Source organism: Salvelinus sp. IW2-2015, linkage group LG14, assembly GCF_002910315.2.
Source record: "Salvelinus sp. IW2-2015 linkage group LG14, ASM291031v2, whole genome shotgun sequence".
Lineage (NCBI taxonomy): Eukaryota > Metazoa > Chordata > Actinopteri > Salmoniformes > Salmonidae > Salvelinus > Salvelinus sp. IW2-2015.
Genome location: NC_036854.1, coordinates 14911945 through 14931782, shown reverse-complemented (window position 1 = coordinate 14931782; position 19838 = coordinate 14911945). Strand labels below are relative to the sequence as shown.

The window sequence follows — 19838 nt, the reverse complement described above, 5'->3', positions numbered from 1 at the left end:
ATGAAAAATGGGACCAACTCTACATGTTCCGTTTATATTTTTGTATACAGTATACACGGACAAGGACAGCCACACCAATAACATGACTTTAACATGTAACTGTACAGGCACTTACAGTGCATTCTGAAAGTATTCAGACCCCTTGACTTTTTCCACATTGTTACAGCCTTATTCTAAAATGTAAAACAAATTGTATCTACACACAATACCCTATAATGACAAAGCAAACACAATTTTTTGCAAATTTAGAAAGAAAGCCACTCGGCCATTCAGACTTGTTCCGAAGCCAATCCTGTCTTGGCTGTGTACTTAGGGTTATTGTCCTGTTGGAAGGTGAACCTTCGCCCCAGTCTGACATCCTGAGTGTTCTGGAGCAGGTTTTCATCAATGATCTCTCTGTATTTTACTCGATCCTGACTAGTCTCCCAGTCCCTGCCCCTGAAAAACATCTCCACAGCATGATGCTGCCACCACTACGCTTCACTGTAGGAATGGTGCCAGGTTTCCTCCAGACGTGGTGCTTGGCATTAAGGCCAAGGAGTTCAATCTTGGTCTCGTCAGACCAGAGAATCTTGTTTCTCATCGTCGGTGCCCTTTGGAAAACCTCAAGCGGGCTGTCAGGTGCCTTTTACTGAGGAGTGGCTTCCATCTCTACCATGAAGGCCTGATTGGTGGAGTGCTGCAAAGATGGTTGTCGCTAGTAGCAATGCACCCCCCACGACACTTGCCACAAGTGCTCTGACATGCACTGACCAACTGTGGGACCTTATATAGACCGGTGTGTGCCTTTCCAAATCATGTCCAATCAACTGAATTGACCACAGGTGGACTCCAAATAAAGTTGTAGAAACATAAAGGACAATCAATGGAAACAGGATGCACCTGAGCAAAGGGTCTGAATACTTATGTAAATAAAGTATGATTTTTAATACATTTGCAAACATTTCTAAAAACCTGTTTTCGCTTTGTCATTATGGGGTATTGTGTATAGATTGAGGAAAGTAATTAATTGAATCAATTTTACAATAAGGCTGTAACGTAACAAAATGTGGGAAAATGGAAGAGGTTTGAATACTTTCCGAATGCACTGCAAATGGACAAGCTCTCTCCCAGGTGAGATTCTGTCAGCTGTGTATATACATTCAGTACTTTGTCAATAGTGGAGTAGTTGACATTGACAGTGGTTCATGAAAAATATTGTTGTCCATTACTAACAGCAGTCCCACAGTAAACAAAAATAAGGAATAAAAACCCAATGGTATTTATTGTCTACGCATACATTCTGCCTCAGCGCCACACTTCCCTTACGCTCCATCATTACTGATATAATGATTCATCTATATTATTTAAGTTCCTTGCCCGACGCTCTTATGGGACAACAGTAGACCGCAGTGTGAAAAGAGAGCCTCATGGGCAGCTCCAACACAGAGGTCAGGAAAGACCATAAACCTTTGTTATTCCAGACCCAGGCTTCAAACAGTGATCAGTTTCTGCCTGGCCTCCTTGTCGGTGTCTGCTCTTGGAAGCTTGGTGGTGTCTTGTTTCGGAAGTCCATAAAGGTATATGGAGACACACACCAGCATTGCTCCACAAGCAAAGGTAGTAGCTGCATGAAAAGGGAAAATAGTTACTGAAAACCTGCCATGGACTATTGATGAATTCACTCAAAAATATTTTCAGATTATTTTTTTCTAAACAATGTTTCCCCTATATTCATTGATTTAGAAATAAAGATACATTTCTGCCACAACACACAAATGGATAGTGGTTGGCTTAATGACTGGAAGTTTATGGGAACAGGTAGCATGTCATTGCGCTAGTAGCAATGCACCCCCCACGACACTTGCCACAACGGCTGAAAAAAAATATCCTATATTAGTACTCGAGTGTCAGAGACCACACAAAGCCTAGTGGCTGAACAGTAACTTATGATAGTCCATGCCCACCAAGATGTGAATGATTTGACTCACTTATCTGTAGCCCAAACAGAGTGACGGATGCCACAGTAGAGAGAACGATGGCGGCTGCAGCAGAGAAGCCTTTCATGATATTGTCTGTGTACTTCACCACCACTGATGTGTACAGACCACCCACACTGGCCAAAACTGGAAGAAGAAAATACCAAATGTAAATTCAATGTACCGCACACATTTAGGTTAGGACATTTTTTAATTTTTTAAATATACATTTCTCCGTGCATTGTAGAAAATCAGGAATATGTTCATGTGTCAATATTGAAGTTTGACTTACAGACTACAAAGCACACCCAAGGTGTGTAACCATAGAAGAAGCCTTTCTCTATGACCTGAGCACCCTCAGTCATGTAAACTCCAGCGAGGGTGACCACAATGCCAGACAGGTACATCTGGATGTTTCTCACCCATAGGGATGTGTCTGAGCTCTTTAGGACCTTCTCAAAGTACACACCTGTTCAAACACAAAGGGACACCATTAGATTACCTGCCATTATCATCATAGAATATTAAAAAGGTATAAAGATAAAGCAAGATTACCTGCAAACCCGGAGCACAACACAGCCACAGCAATGGCCATAAACCCCAAAAATGGGTTCTGCTCCACCTAAAAAGATTAGAACATGTTGAATACACCTTACATACCAAGACATTTAGCCCCCAACTTTTTGACGCTTTTCTTTAGGTATTGCCAGTAAACAAAGGAACGCCTGTACTTTTAATTCCCCCTACCGACCAATTCATGATTGCGGTAAAGTAAAGTTCTGTCTACGGCTTAGTATGAAACGTAGCCATAATACCAAAGCGGCATTGGCACAAACTACCATAGAGTTAAGAATACTAGAATGGACATGAACCTTCTTATGATGAGACGATAAAGGTAGCCATTTTGGTCAGGGAATTGGTCAACCAAAGCTTGCCAGTGCTGTGATAAGTGTAAAATAATGAATTTCTGCACTAGCCAGACAGTTTTAGAGGAACTGGCAAATTAACTGCCAATATTCCATTCAAACCACGCAGTCATTCTACAGGCTGAAATCAGTTTGATGATGGGACTTCAACAACTTGTAAATGCAACAAGTACTGATATTGTATCATAATAGCACTCATAGAGACATTTATTTGCTAGACAGCACCCATTACTAGACTGTAACCATCCCATCACTTTACATAGTGCATGCTTAGTGGTGGGCTGTTTTCTGAACCACAACTGGATGAATCCATTAAGAATTACTGTGGGGTTGAATACCACTGAATGATGAAAATATTGGAATAAAGTAGGCTAATGCAAAAAGTAATGTATCAAATGGCTGCTTAATGAAACTCCCAGTCATCCAAGCGTTATAATAGATTTACATCAGATTGATCTTAAATTGGTCAGAAATGTTGAAAACATTATGGGATAATGCATTAACTTCCCCAGCTTCACATTATAGTAATCAGCATTGTGTAAGGGATAATAAACAACAAGCGGCTATGCATTCTATGGAAAATAATTAACAATGTGGAAGGTGTGTTCCATGACGTCTAGAGGAGTGGAACTAACCGTCCAAGGAGTTGCATTCTTTTTCAGAGAATGCATGAGCCACGAGTTGATTATCCCTTTAATACCATGGCTATAATGCAACAGATTTGCCGCTAGAAATGTGTTCAACATCCACTGAAGTAGCTAGCAAGTTTACTTGATAGCGACAGTAGTTGCCTTGGTAGCCAAACAAACAGACTTGCTTGTTCAGCTAACCAAACCATCAGTACTAGCTTGCTATTATGAAAATCAAATTCAACAATGCCAATAATGTTTTCAAAAGCAACTCAAACATGTAAAAATGAACTATAGCCACTGAATTCTACCATGCAAATATACTGTGCATTATAGGGAAATAATGCATGCTCTAGAATGTCCTTCAAGCCAATCAGAAACAAGTATTCAACAATGCCATGGTATAATTAAGTGATAATGTCCGAGAGGCCGGTGTTTGGAGGATATTGGCACGGGTGTTGTTAGTCCCGAGACAAAGTCGATGGCTGGCAAACCGGGTTTTCCAACATATTGAAATAATGATTGACAGTTAAATAAAAACTATTTTGATTAATTTATTCATATTATTTCATCCTTCCACAAAATATAGTCCCGACACAAATCCAGGGTTGCTACCCAACCCGGCTGGTCGTTCGTTCTATCGGTTCGGTTGCCAGATATGCGACCCAGTCGTTGTCTTTTTGTTCTGTATCTTTGGACGCAACCCAGTCGTTCGTTCTAAATGTTCCATTACTGTCTGGCAATGTTCTTATCCCTTGCTTGCTAGCTAGCCAACTACTGCTAATTTACAGTCGCGTCAAACAGTGCAGCCAGAATAACAAGTGCGATGGCATTTGCATTTGTTTAAGTAGTTTTCTAGTGACATTTATTTAGACACATCTATAACAATGAGCTAATGAGGCGTGATTTCTCCTGGCATAGAAAATGTGCTCCCTCGTCAAGACACTGTAGTTCAAAGGAGCTGGCCAACAACACATCTAACAACCTTTTCAAATTGATGCTGGAAAGGCTGGAAAGACTGGAAAGTAGCTGCACATCGTTTCGTTTGACCTTTTTTCAATTGACATTCCTTTGTACACACACACACAAAAGCTTGGTGTCACTTAGAAATGTCCATGTTTTTTGAAAGAAAAGCACATTTTGTGCATTAAAATAACATTACATTTATCAGAAACACAGTGTAGACATTGTTAATGTTATAGATGACTATTGTAGCTGGAAACGGCAGATTTTTTATGGAATATCTACAGGAACTCTGCCTAGAAGGCCAGTTTTCAGCTGTGCTACCATAATTGCAAGAGGGTTTTCTAATGATCAATTAGCCTTTTAAAATTATAAACTTGGATTAGCTAATACAACGTGCCATTGGCACACAGGAGTGATGGTTGCTGATAATGGGCCTCTGTGCGTAGATATCCCATTTAAAAAATATGCCGTTTCCAGCTACAATAGTTATTTACAACATTAACAATGTCTACACTGTATTTGATCAATTTGATGTTATTTTGACAAAAAAATATATATTTTCTTTCAAAAACAAGGACATTTCTCAGTGACCCCAAACTTTTGAACGGTTGTGTATATAGCCATAAAATTATGCCAGCTAATTCATGATTTCGACTGGCTGAGAAACGCTGCCCTTGTCTCGTCCAGACCCGTTCATTACTATGGGACAGCTGGTGATCGAATTTTAATATTTAAACAATGTTGCAAATGTCGGAGACAGCAAGGTGTATACAAATCTCTGCTGTTAAACTAAATGTTAGTCTAAAAGAAATGTGAGATAATGAGGAAACGCATAGATAATGTCATCTATTCATTTGCTTATCTATCACAGATGAGAAACGTTTACCATGCAATAATGTAGCAGAAATCAAGTGTAGACCTATTAGTTTGCTCGATCAGCGTATAGGCAACTCCAAAAGGTTGAAATGTGAACACAACGCTTTGGAAAATATAAATTGATATTATTTTCGAAATGGGGATCATGATGAAGATACATTTAGAGTAAGAAACTATCCCTGCTTCCTAACAAAGCGGAATGAGGATTGTCAAAAAAGATTAAACGTGGATAAAAAAAGAAATAAAAGTTACCTTTTCAAATGACCCTACAGAGGATCATCCAGGTCAGATTTCGTATTTCTTTACATGATCATAAAGAGCAGATTCTAAGGTTTCTAAAGCACAGTGTGTCTTGTCTGTTTAATGAACAAAATATTGATTTCATTTGCAAGGGGCAGCCATGTAGCCTATAGGTTGCACAAACCAGTAACATAATTAAACTCAAAATATGATATTCTATTCATGCCATTGGATGTATTTAAAAGGTTTATGCTGGCAATAATGTGGTAAAAATGGGCCTGTTTGAAAGGGGGTCATATAAACATTGCACTCCAAACATTTAAAAAAAWTTTTTTTAAAGGCAACATACCATAAATCCTATGTGAAAAGTGTATAAGATTCTTAACAAATAGACAAGGCAGAGAATTCCAAACCTCAGACTTGGGTTGTAAACAAGCCATTAGAACATCAGCAACGAACCAGTATACATTTGACATGCCCATTGGCCAAGTCTCCCTTGTAAAATAGGTATTCTGACCTCAAATGGGACTTCCTGGATAAATAAATGTTAAATAAAAAACCAAAACAGAAACACCAAGGGTACCTGGACTTTAGTGGCCTCTGCCGGTTTCCACTGGACCAGTGTGACGCCCAAACACAGCATAAAGACTGAGAACCACTGCAGCCTGCTGAGAGAGCGGTTCAGCATGAGGACCATGCACAAGGCTGTGCACGGGATCTTCAATTGATAGGTCACCTAGGTAAGGAAGATACAGTGAGAATATGAGCCAGAGGGGAAGTATAGATACAGTACCAGTCAAAAGGTTGGACACACCTACTCATTCAAAGGTTTTTCTTTATTTTTACTATTTTCTACATTTTAGAATAATAGTGAAGACATCAAAACTATCAGTTGTGTTGTGACATGGTAGGGGTGGTATACAGAAGATAGCCCTATTTGGTAAAAGACCAAGTCCATATTAATGGCAAAAACAGCTCAAATAAGCAAAGAGAAGATTACTTTAAGACATGAAAGTCAGTCAATACGCAACATTTCAAGAACTTTGAAAGTTTCTTCAAGTGCAGTCTCAAAAACCAAGCGCTATGATGAAACTGGCACTCATGAGGACCACCATAGGAAAGAAAGACCCAGAGTTACCTCTGCTGCAGAGGATAAGTTCATTAGAGTTACCAGCCTCAGAAATTGCAGCCCAATTAAATGCTTCAGAATTCAGACATCAACTGTTCAGAGGAGACCGTGTGAATCAGGGGCTTCATGGTCAAATTGCTGCAAAGAAACCACTACTAAAGGACACCAATAATAAGAAGAGACTTGCTTGGGCCAAGAAACACGAGTAATGGGCATTAGACCGGTGGAAATCTGTCCTTTGGTCTGATGAGTCCAAATTTGAGATTTTTGGTTCCAACCACCATGTCTTAGTGAGACGCAGAGTAGGTGAACGGATGATCTCCGTATATGTAGTTCCCACCGTGAAGCATGGAGGAGGTGGTGTGATGGTGCTTTGCTCGTGACACTGTTAGTGATTTATTTAGAATTCAAGGCACTCTTAACCAGCATGGGTACTACAGCATTCTGCAGCAATACGCCATCCCATTTGGATTGCGCTTAGTGGGACTATCATTTGTTTTTCAACAGGACAATGACCCAACTCACCTCCAGGCTGTGTAAGGGATATTTGACCAAGAAGGAGGGTGATGGAATGCTGCATCAGATGATCTGGCCTCCACAATCACCCGACTTCAACCCAATTGAGATGGTTTGGAATGATTTTGACCACATAGTCAAAGAAAAGCAGCCAACAAGTGCTCAGCATGTGGGAACTCCTTCAAGGCTGTAGGAAAAACATTCCTCATGAAGCTGGTTGAGAGAATGCCAATAGTGTGCAAAGCTGTCATCAAGGAAAAGAGTGGCTACTTTGAAGAATCAAAAATATATTTTCATTTGGTTAACACTTTTTTGGTTACAACGTGAGTCCATATGTGTTATTTCATAGTTTTGATGTCTCCACTATTAATTCTACAATGTAGAAAATATTTTACAAAATTAAGAAAAACCCTTGAATGAGTAAGTGTCCAAACTTTTGACTGGTACTGTACATAAATTCTTAATGTGACATTTTCTGCAGAAATCATGAAATGTGTAGTTTATACCTGATACACAGCTGCATCAAGATTGCTCAAGGCAACAAAGGCCATGTTATTTTGAACTGCATAGACCACAGAGGGAACACTCAGTTTCAGCAGCTCTTTTGGACTCCAAAATACATGTTCAACTATGGACGCTTTTAACCTGCCAAAGCTGCCAGTTTCTCTGCAAGGTGAAAATGAAGACAAGCATGTATAAAAGCTGAGCTACAGGGGCATTCATTAATTCAACAAAATACTCAACACAAGGGTGTTCCACAGTATTTCTTCAAGGCAGAGACCACAAGTAAAGAGGCTATCCAAGTGCATTTGGAACATGGACGTCATGAAAAAAGTAGTACATTGGATATACTTACTTGGTCAACATCCCAAGGCTCAAGAACAATTTAATAACTTCTGTGATGCATACTGCTGTTGTAGAGAAGTACATAGCTGTTGAAGATACTGTCCTTGTGTATCGTAATACCACGGTGTACGTTGCTGCCACCAGTGTCATCACTGACAGACAGTAGACCTTGAACATCACACTCACTGGCTCTGTAGAGAGAGGACAATGATTATTGACAACATGAAGTGTGAAGCTCACAGAAAGTAAGACAATGAGGCAAGGAACCGAAAATCAGTGTGGACGGCCACCTACTGACGATATTCGCATTCGTTACAAGAACAATCTATATAGCCGGTGGATAAGTTTAGACAGTCACCTAGCTAGTAATACGCTAGTTGTATCTGGACTGTATCTGGACTAGCAGGTGGCTAACTAGCTACTTCGCATTGCCCTTCCGTTCAGAGAAGCTGTATTTTTTTCGCTAGATAGCAAAATACCAAAGACAATTTGTTTAGTTTAGTGCATTAGGCTAACTTGTTGCGTTAAATAGTTCCGAAACAGGAACTAGTAAATAACATTGCAAATAACGTTAAGCATAGCTAGCAGATTTCACTTACCGTTAGCCATGGTTAACTTGATTGTTGTGATCCGTTGTTAGACGAATGCTTGGGTACTTAACGTGATCACCTACCGATGTGTCTGACAACACGTCTGACTGAACTTTACAAGTATGCTTATCAGATATGAAATCCTGAATAAGGTTGTCTTCTTCTTCTTTGGTATCATGGCGTTCGCACATTTGTTTGTGCATGCCGCCACCTAGAGTGCGGGAGTGTGTGATCGCTCACGTTACATTTTGTGATACAAAATAAAAAGGGAAAAAATTGCATCACTACACCGCTTCACCTATATACCACTATTCAGCGGTGGAAAAAGTACGCAATCGTCATACTTAAGTAAAAGTAAAGATACCTCAATAGAAAATTACTAAATTGCAATTGAACCATTTTCCTGTCATGCTAAGCATGCAAAATGTAATGAGTACTTTTGGGTGTCAGGGAAAATGTATTGAGTAAAAAGTACATTATTTTCATTAGGAATTTAGTGAAGTAAAAGTAGTTAAAAACATAAATAGTAAAGTAAAGTACAGATACCCCAAAAAACTACTTAAGTTGCACTTTAAAGTAGTTTTACTTAAGTACTTTACACCACTGCTACTATTTCCTAAAGACAGGGCTCTTTTGTTCAACACAACTTGTAACTCTTTTGAAGTAAAACCTTGTACACCCAAGTACTTATCTGCAGCTGCCATCACATTTTCTGTTATTTACGCTCCATTTCTGCGGTACAGTTGATAATCATGGTAATGAATGCTAAAGCCAACCTTACCGAAGCACTAATTCGTATCACTCTGTATTGGCCTAGGCCTACTACTCACCCTTGACCCATCCTCTACTCTCCACTGCCTCAGGATATGACACCTTCTGTTCTATTCGGACCCTGGCAACCTTAACCTGGCACTCTCGCACAGAGTACTTCTGATCCCCAGCAACATGGGCACCTCGGCAATTAACACACCGTTTTTTACACCTATTCTACACATTCCTTTATTCCATGCCCTCCTGCACACATCTCGGAATCTCCCTCCTACACACTGCTACAACATGACCATAAGCTTGGCATCTAAAACAGCTTAGTGGGTTCGGCACAAAAGCTCTTACGGGACAACTGACATATCCTAACATGACTTTGTCAGGTAAAGACCGCTTCAAAACTCAATCGGACAGACAATGGCTTCTCAGTTTCACTACGCACACCACTGCGTCTGCGTCGCACCAAACGGAGGGCGTCACAGACACAGGGAATCTTACATTTCAATTGCTCCACTTCAACACTTAACGCCACCCCAGTAATCACTCTTTTCAAAGGCACCCTGCTCCGGAGAGCAAAGCAAGTCAGATATCTTGTCTTTCTGGGGGAAGAAACACAGAAAATCATCACACTTCAAGCTACTTTCAGCGATTTAACAATACCCTATTTATTTTCTACCCAACCTGACTACTTATAGATCAGCAAAAAGGAAGGGTTTCAACTTCTCCAAAAAATGTCACTCCCACTGGGCCAGAATCATTCTTTGGATGACCATCTAGGCGAGGCTCGGACTTGCAGGTAATTCATCCTCACTCTTGTCAGGTTAAATTTCAGAGCCATCAGAGTATGGTTTGTTGTAGTACTAGGCGCCATTCTTCTTCAACACACATCTACCGTCTGCATTCGGCTCTTCTCCCTCACTGTCCATAACCACATCTATCCGCTCACCACACTCATGCAGCTGTATTGTTTTCAGAATAATCATTGATGGCATTTTTCCAATATCCAACTTTTGTTCCTCAGCCCAATTTACTAGTGTGGCTATCTCTGGCCTCTCTATGCTCACAAAACATGCCACAGTAGTCAGCCAGTTCTCCTCCTCGTCATCAACCTCGAAGGCCCTGAATAAGGTTAGAACTAGCCAGTCTTCAAACCATTGTATGCCTGGTTCTAGTCTTGTGCTAGCTAGCTAGTGACAGCTTTGCAAAATGTTCCCTGGATGCAACGAGGGGAAAGGTGTGTTGGGTGCACTTGCTTTCAAGTCGGAGTAAGCCGGGCCACCGGTGGGTGGAGGTCATGCCCCGCAAACTTTACATCCCATCATAGGCTGTGTCGTGTGCATGTACCTACTCCTACAGTCGCTATGTGGACAGTTTTGGCAGACACTGTTTTGACCAAGTGTATCCCTCTTTGTTATCCTCAGTGCAAACAATATGACATGATGTGTGTGTCTTTTACTGACACAACAGCTTTTAGTGGGCAGCATGCACCCAGCTCAATGAGCCTAACCATTTCTTTAAAAAATCAACACTGGGATTTCGATCAAAATTATCTTTTTAACTTGAAGACATAACATATTAATGTACTGATCTGGTCAAGTTTTTTTTTTTAATCATATGTGTAGTGTTGGTTTTCCTTCCTAGAAGACCAGCCAGGAACACCTGAGGTTTGGGGACGTTGCTCTTGCCATCCCTCTTGCACTGGCACGCACCATCTTCGGGGAGGTAGGTTTGGGTGACATTATCCCTCATGTGAATTAGATGAGCCTGCATTGAGTGGGCCACTTTACTATGAAGATTGTCTTGAAAAAAAGGCAGGACATAAGACTGTTAAAAGGTTTACCTTCTTGAATAAAAAAGATCCAAGCAAGAAGACCATGGTAACCCTACCATTGATCAAATAGAACAGTACACTCAATAATGAGTCAATTAAATCACTGACCAATTTGATTGCTTTTCTCCTCAGCTCCCACTCATTCCACTCGTACGAGTTCACAATGTTGGTTTCCAACAGATAAGTGTCCACCTGAGTGCTGCTGTTACCAACAGTCTCTCCCCTGACTGGATCTGCAGAGACAGAATTTCAGTGCACCGTTGGTAAAAAAAATATCACTGCCAAGTTCTGAAGATGGAATTTAAGAATAATGATATTGTAAGTGAACATACCACAGAATGTGGAGTGACACAGGCAGTTGGAGGAGCTGGATAAGCTCAGGGGACCGCTTTGCTTTCTCTGCCACACGGGCTATGTACTCATCTGGCTTGGATCCAAATCTTAAAGCTGTTTCCTTGGAGCTGAAAACAAAGTATTTCTCCCTATGTTTCAGGCCTCCTATGCTTGGGTTGCATGTAAAAACATAGTCACTTATTTTGAATATTTTTTATAATAAAGGGGGGAAATGTATTATTTGTACAACAATGTAGCAATATATACAATTGCCACCTCCAAAAATCTACACACCTGGCAGTAAAAGCCCATCCTTCACGAGTGTACTGTATAACAATGGAGACTGCTGAGGGGAGGAGGGCTCACAATAATGGTTGGAACGGAGTCCATGGAATGGTATCAACCACATGAGCAATCACATGAAATGTGGTTGATACCATTCCATTGACTCCGTTCCAGACATTATTATGAGCCGTCCTCACCTCAGCAGCCTCCACTGGTGTATAACCACAAATTCCCTTGTATTGCAGTGGTAATTTGTCAAAGTCGGCTGTTATCTGAGGCAAGAGATACTCTTGTGTTTCGATCTCAAAGGGGGTCAATATGGTTTTCAGCTATTGATAGAGATGTAGGAAACGCAGAGCTATAGTGTTGGTGAATGTGAGGGTGTTAACACAGTACTTACCTGACGACTCCTTCATTTTCTTCTCGTCGTTCTTGATCTCCGACACCAGTATGTCCTCCAACTGAACATCAGGGAAGAGCTGGGACTAAGCAACCAGGAAGGGCTGCAGGTTCACCATCATGTTACTGAGGCTGCTCAACAGCACCATCTCATCCTGAAAACCTGATCAATACTTTGCTAGAGCTGTGAAATGGGTCTGGAAGAGGACACATAGTATGAGAGTTGAGGTCTAGAGATTAAGGGACGGTTTCCCAAACATACTATAGGTTAAGCATAGCCCTGGACTAAAGAGCACTTTCAATGGAGATTCCCTTGCTTTTTAGTGTAGGACTAGATTTAATCCGTGTCTGGGAAACTGCCCTGTAATGGGAATATTTAAGATGACTAAAGTTCATATTTAATTAAGAGTGATCAAATGTATATTTCTGTAATACACATGCTTTCCATTGTTCTGTTTGCAACATTTTAGTTGCGGGTTGATGGTTACTAGACTTTATGCTGAATGTTATAGATTGTTCTCATTTGTTCTCAGTTGAGCTGTTGCTCCTTGATCTTCTTTATGAGGGACATGAAGGTCATGAAAGATGATTTGTAAGGCAGCTGCTAAACACACACACACACACACACGCACACACACACACAAACACACACACAAACACACACACACACACACACACACACACAAACACACACACNACACACACACACACACACACACACACACAAACACACACACACACACACACACACACACGTACATGCGTGAGCAAAACAGGAACAAACTGATCAATGGTGGAAAATGGGATGATTCCCACATTGTAAATACTATCACTTCCATGGCCAGTGTAATTACAACGTACCATTTTGCACTTTCCCTTCTTTGTGAATAGGGATACCTTAATTGAAACAATAACTAAGCATACTCCCCACCTCTGTTCCGGTAAAAAGCTGAGGGATGGGGCTGGAGAAATGTAAGCACTCAAATTCATAGACAGCGCTATGGGTTTAAGGATTGACCATCCATGATATCAACATAATAGTTTTAATCATATTTTTAGGCTTTACAGTGTTTGTTTAAATGTACTTTTATTACAAACACTGAAGTAAAACAAGCTTATATTTTGGTTTCTGAGGCATTTATTTTTCTTCAAAAATCAATGGGTAAATATAAATCATTTATAAGTCCAAAAAATGTATGTAGCAACTAAGGATGACTACTTTAACTTGTACTAAATGAGAATGAAATAGCCCTTGTAGCCTCTCGCACTGTTGTGATGTCTGTGGGGGAAACCAGACCTGAGCTCAGCAGAACATTACTGACAATCTTATGGTAAAGGCCCTCCAGATCCTCACGTGTTTTCACTCGGCTGTCGACTGAAGTACCCGCTGGTGATCCTCAAGGAACTCACCTGGGACACAAAACACGACCTTTGCTAAACTGATGAATAGGTACAAGACCAGTATGCCATGTCTTTAGAAGGTACTTGACAATGGCCTCATGTCTCAACATAGATAGGGTTTAGTTAGTAGGCCATATGAATCAAACGTTGGTTTATACATCCTTTGAGCATTTTAAAGCCCCCAATTACGCCGCACTGTAAAAAACAACACTGATGACGACGAGCCCATTGCTCGGAGATCTCAGGCATGATACCAGCCAAACCTGGTTGTTATAATGAAATGGAGTGAATCTACACACTTCCAGTAGTTCTAACATCTTGCTGGGGAAGAGTCCGATCAACTTTGAATAGATCTTGTGGGTCCAACACAACATTTTTACCGAATAGGAAAAACATTGATTTAACAAAGTAGCTAAACACTGTCACTGACACTGCTTGCCTTTATCACACCAGTTAGCCATGTTAGTAATTATACTGAAAAATATATATATAAATGCAACATGCAACAATTTAAACAATTTTACTGAGTAACAGTTCATATAAGGAAATCAATCAATTGAAAAAATTATGCCCTAATATATGTATTTCATGACTGGACAAGGGCACAGCCATGGGTGCTTGGGAGCCAGGCCCAGCCAATCAGAATGAGTTTTTCCCCACAAAAGGGCTTTACTACAGACAGAAATACTCCTCAGTTTCACCAGCTGTCCGAGTGGCTGGTCTAAGACGATCCTGCAGGTGAAGAATCCAGATGTGGACGTCCTGGGCTGGCGTAGTTACACGTGGTCTGCAGTTGTGAGGCTGGTTGGATGTACTGCCAAATTCTCTAAAACGACGTTGGAGGCAGAGTAACAGCTCTGGTGGACAGTCCTGCAGTCAGCATGCCAATTGCACGCTCCCTCAAAACTTGAGACATCTGTGGCATTGTGTTGTGAGACAAAACTGCACATTTTAGAGTGGCCTTATATTGTCCCCCAGCACAAGGTGCACCTGTGTAATGATCATGCTGTTTAATCAACTTCTTGATATGCCACACCTGTCAGGTGGATGAATTATCATGGCAAAGAAGAACTCCTCATTAACACAAATGTGTGCATAAAATGAGAGAAATAAGCTTTTTGTGCAAATTTAACATTTCAACATTTCTTTAATCTATCTCATGAAACATGGGACCAACACTTTACATTCATGTACATATTACCTCAATTAGCCCGACTAACCGGTGCATTGACTCTGTACCAGTACCACCTGTATATAGCCTCGCTGTTATTTTACAGTTTTTTTTTCTTTCTTTACTCATCTATTGTTTACCTAATACCTATTTTTTACTTAAAAATTGCACTGCTGGTTAGGGCTTGTAAGTAAGCATTTCACTGTAAGGTTGTATTCGGCGCACGTGACAAATAAACTTTGATTTGACGTGTTTATATTTTTGTGCAGTATCGTAAGCCAGGGACCCGCCATGTAAGCCACTAGCGTTGCCGACACAATGCCCCTTTTTCTGCACATTTTTGAGCAATTTCTCAAAACGTTGTTTTTTAAATACACTTTCTGGTCGAGTACGAGACATGTTTTTAGCCTGCAAGCTACACTAGAGACCATGGAAATTCCCCACATCTTCATGGTTCAATGATGGTTGCCATGGTAATCAATGTAACACTGCATGAGCCACAGGATGTAAAAGTTGCAATGTTGTAACAGTAGTAGCTAGCATAATGCATTGATGCACATATCTTACTGGCCTTCTCATTCATTCCATGTCATTAAATGCTCATTTAAAAAATTTACTTTGCATAACGTTGTCATGCAGGACATAATGGAAACAAGATACATTTTGATAAAAACATTTATTATAAAAACAGACATAACTTGGTCTAGATGAAGGTAGCAAGACTCAAGCATGGAATGTACAGTTCGAAAAGGAGACGCTGGAACTTCAACTCAACCTCTGACCAAGAACTAACGTCAATGAGCTGAGTATTTATCAGTCTCCATATTTTAGCCCTTGGATAAGGCCTTTCCATTTCACAGGGGTTGATTACGGACTTCCACTTAAGACCTGAGATTAAGATCACATGGCAACCCCACTTCTTTAGAGTAGAAAAACACATGGCAGTTCTTAAAAAACACAGAAGAGTACATGTAAAAATGGTGCATCAAAGACTGGTTAAGTAACACGTGAATCATACACTAGGTAGTGGGTCTACTGTCAGTAAAATGGGGTTGATACGCAGGTTTATCAAAATGCTGCAAGGTCTAAACTAATAAGGCCAATTGCGTGTCAATAGTATCCATATGAACAGGCCATTTTTTGGAAGAGTACAAGGTAACCATCAAATGGGAAAGTCATAGCTGCAATGAATCAACATACAACGTTCTCATCAAGTTAGGGTATTTGCTGTCAAAACACTTTTATAGTAGAAAAACATGCACTTAACAGATATGCCCAATTCATTACAAAACGTAGAAAGATTTATCAATACTCGTCTATATTGTGAACAAACATGTACCCGAGTCAAGAATAGGTGACGTTGTGAATTGAATCAAAGGGACCCTTCACAAACAAATAAAATGTAGGTATAAAATATCTATGCACATTCTTTTTTATTTAACTAGGCAAGTCAGTTAAGAACAAATTCCTATTTTCAATGACGGCCTAGGAACAGTGGGTTGACCGCCTTGTTCAGGGGCAGAACGACAGATTTTCACCTTGTCAGCTCAGGGATTCGATCTTGCAACCTTTCGGTTACTAGTCCAACGCTCTAACCACTAGGCTACAGGACTTGCGTTATAGGCCTTTATTTTGGGACATGCAACATTGAATGCGGTTAAGTGGAGAGTCAAGAGGGACAACTCAAATGGAGAAGTAAAATGAAAACAGTCAGCCTACCATTTAGGTGTGGTGGCAGTATCAACATACTGCACATACTCAACACTTCACCTGCATTGATTTACCTACACGTCTTGGAGGGGAAACTACAGTAACTTACCTTTCACCAAGTTAACACTGAAAAGATAAACATGCATATTTTAGGTTGAAGTTATTTCCAGATAAAATTAAGAAAGCTAATCAAATGTACAGAAAACTATTACAATTTGGCCATCGTGTACAGTTATGTCATGGACCTTGCCAAAACCATGGCATATGTAGTAGTTTCTCAGAAACTGAGAAGAATTATCAAATGGGCCTTTAAATAAAGTAGATTAGTTTCCCTACCATCACCAAAATTTCCCTACCATCACTGGTTCATATGCTGCCCCCCCCCCACCCAAACAATTTGAAAAGAGGAGAAAAGGGTGGGGAAACAAACAAATATTTCAAGAGGCACACAGAGGAGAAATATGTTCAAACCTGTTCTGAATCGCGCGTACAAATCTGTAACCTTTCTTTACATGTGGCCAGACCCTGATAAGAGGATTCTAAGTAAATCTTTGGACATCCTCAGGACATCTTTGACAAAGACATCAATTTAAGGAATGCAACTGTCTTGAGTCAGGATTTATGTCACTAAGCATGAATCAGAACATTCACAACTATTGTCTAATCTGCCTGACAACAGTAGAAACATTTGATATCACACTCAAAGTAATAGAGTGTTGGAAGCTTCAGTGCTGAAATGTCCTCTCGACCAAAAAAAAGTCTGTCATTATGTAGTAGAGCTATATTGCACCATCCATTTCAGGACCATCCAGTCCAGATGATGAGTCCAGCTCAGAAGCACTTCCTGAAGACGATCTGTGGGCCATGTTCCTCATATTCCTCTTGGCTGATCTAGGCTGAGTCAAAGGACGACAAGTTGGCTAGCACTGCACCTCCACTCCAAGCAGAGAAATCTCTGTCCTTAGGGCTGGTCACACGCACACACACCCTCAAGTCTGTAGGCACCATGGTTCTAATTTCACTCTGAAGCCGCTCAGGCAGTCCAGCCAACAAGCCAACATATCCACCTTCACAGAGGAAATGAGACTTTAAGGCTGTGTCAAATGGCTACTTTTGACCACTACATAGGAATAGGGTGAGATTTGGGACACAGTAGTAGACATGGGTGGATGAGTGGACAAGTATTCAGCAACTGATAAAGCAAAACTATGTACCTGATAGGACAATGTTCCCCAAAAAGCTCCGCCGGAGGTCAATGTCTGAAAGGAGGATTGACTTGAAAATACTCTCATGCATCCCGTAATGGTCTCGTCCAATCAGATCTGGCTTAAACAGTATCTCAGGAGCACTGTGGATGGAATTTGTCACTGATTAACAGATCATAGCTGACCCCTGGTGGCCATCCAATGGCTTACTTGGTAGTACCATAATCAAAAGCTTTTTGCAGAGTTAAACACTTGCAGTTCTTAGTCTCAATTTCCTCAATACATAGCAGCAGATCACTTAACCATCACCACTCATAAGGGCGAGTGTTCTTTAAAGTGGGGATACAGGGGGTCGGTTAGAGGCTTACCTGAACCGCTCTGTGTTGAGGTGTACGACCTGTCCATCAGGCATGGTGTAATACATCTCACTGCTAGCCGACCTCCCACAGGTTAACTCCGATTCATAGTCCTGGGCCACCCGGCAGCATTTCTCCTTTATCTCTCTCACAATCTCCATCTCGGCAGAAGTGCGCATGCACACTCCCTGCTCCTGCAGAAGCTGGGACACAGGATAGCAGAAAACAAAGGTGAATATAACTAACTGTTTTATTGACCAAATGAGCATATTTGACAGAGTCCCTGTAAAAATTACATAAACTGTTATCAAATACCATTTTAAGGTGCATTGTAACATCATAGCCAGCCAGGGTGAAGCGCTGCACTGAGTGAGGTAGACAGTATCCCTCAAACACTGGCACACTATGACTCACTCCATCCCCAGAGTCAAACACTACACCTATTAGAAGAAAAAGGCTACAATGATTAGCATTCTTATCCATTATTAAAGCAAAAATACATTATTTCTCTCCCAGATTGTTAGCAATCTCCTAGATTTGAACTTTAAACAAGAGTGAAAGCATGCAATCCTTTACTCAGGAATATAATCACTGGACTAGATGGATTCATTTATTAACTGATTCCACTGTATATTTACTTACACCAACAAATTAGATAAAAGTTAGTTTACCTGTGGACCTCCCTGCTGCGTAGAGCGCCAGCACTGCCTGCATGGCCACATAGGCGAGGGGAACGTTAAAGCACTCAAACAAGTTCCACCATGCGCTGGCGGTTCTCCTGCGGGTTCATGGCTGCCTCGGTCAATAGGACAGGGTGGTCGTCTGGATCGACCTGCAGCTGCTGGAACGTGTGGTGCCAAATCTGAAACGAGACCAGTGAGGTAACTACAGCTTCATCAGAACATCCATGGGATAGAATTATGTCAACAGTAGACAAACCTTCTCCATTTCATCCCAGTCGCTTATAATTCCGTTTCTCATGGGATACTTCAGTGCCAGGACTCCTCTCATGTGTTGAGCCTCATGTCCAATGAAAGTCTCCCGTTCAAAGTTGTCATTCATTATTTCCTGTTGACAAAAAAATAGGCAAATCAGAAAGCCAGTCTCCATGTAGGGAAACGTATGGTGGCGGCCTAGCATATGAATAGCCACATGACCGAGGACAAACACCAAATACTTTGCTCATACAATTACCTCATATTTAGGCAGCCCAATGATATTTGGAAATATAGTATTTGGGAGGTCCTGATCAGCAAACCCTGCTTTCATCAAACCAGACCCTGTGTCCAGCACTATTGGAGTCTTGAAATTGGTCATCTGTAAATACAAGTTCAGAGATATAATACTTCCCATTTAACTGAAAGAACGCATAATATTCAAATGGTGAATAACGTGAATGTCTTTCCCAACAACTACTAATCCTTACGTCTCTGGTGGTTATTTGGACATTGGGTTGATTGACAGGTGACCTAGAGATGGCCCTCCTTGCAGTCCTACACCTCTGAAACCCATCAGGGCTCTCTACTTCTCTCCACTCATCAGCTTCGCTTGGTTCACATGATCCAGATATCCCTTCAGCAAACATACGAGGTAGCTCTTCAGAATAAAACCCAGAATGTGCCATTGAAATATCCTCAGATATCTGGGAGAGGTGGATTTCTGTCTGGATTTCTATCTGAACACCGGCAGAGTCAACAGGTGTTAAT

At 40.9% G+C, this 19838-nt stretch overlaps 3 protein-coding genes across 3 annotated transcripts; all 3 read right to left on the bottom strand.

The window, feature by feature from the left end:
* Nucleotides 1-1238: 1238 nt before the first annotated feature.
* Nucleotides 1239-8840, bottom strand: slc35a1 (solute carrier family 35 member A1). Its single transcript, XM_024000796.2, has 8 exons — nt 8686-8840; nt 8097-8277; nt 7747-7906; nt 6179-6331; nt 2514-2580; nt 2251-2427; nt 1971-2105; nt 1239-1606 (listed from the first exon to the last, which is right to left on the bottom strand). The coding sequence occupies exons 1-8, from the start codon at nt 8693-8695 to the stop codon at nt 1473-1475; spliced, it is 1017 nt and encodes a 338-aa protein (XP_023856564.1). The 5' UTR covers nt 8696-8840; the 3' UTR covers nt 1239-1472.
* Nucleotides 8841-10023: 1183 nt separating this feature from the next.
* On the bottom strand, nt 10024-14151 carry LOC111972936 (cilia- and flagella-associated protein 206). Its single transcript, XM_024000043.1, is given in 8 exon segments — nt 10024-10040; nt 11088-11240; nt 11377-11505; nt 11552-11802; nt 11900-11951; nt 12291-12351; nt 12464-12486; nt 14121-14151. Coding segments are annotated over 8 exon segments (717 nt in total).
* A 1377-nt stretch (nt 14152-15528) lies between these two features.
* Nucleotides 15529-19756, bottom strand: LOC111972768 (uncharacterized). Its single transcript, XM_070446551.1, is given in 9 exon segments — nt 15529-17638; nt 17786-17919; nt 18145-18335; nt 18448-18572; nt 18804-18886; nt 18888-18994; nt 19072-19200; nt 19327-19449; nt 19559-19756. Coding segments are annotated over 9 exon segments (1266 nt in total). The 3' UTR covers nt 15529-17462.
* Between the last annotated feature and the right edge of the window lie 82 nt (nt 19757-19838).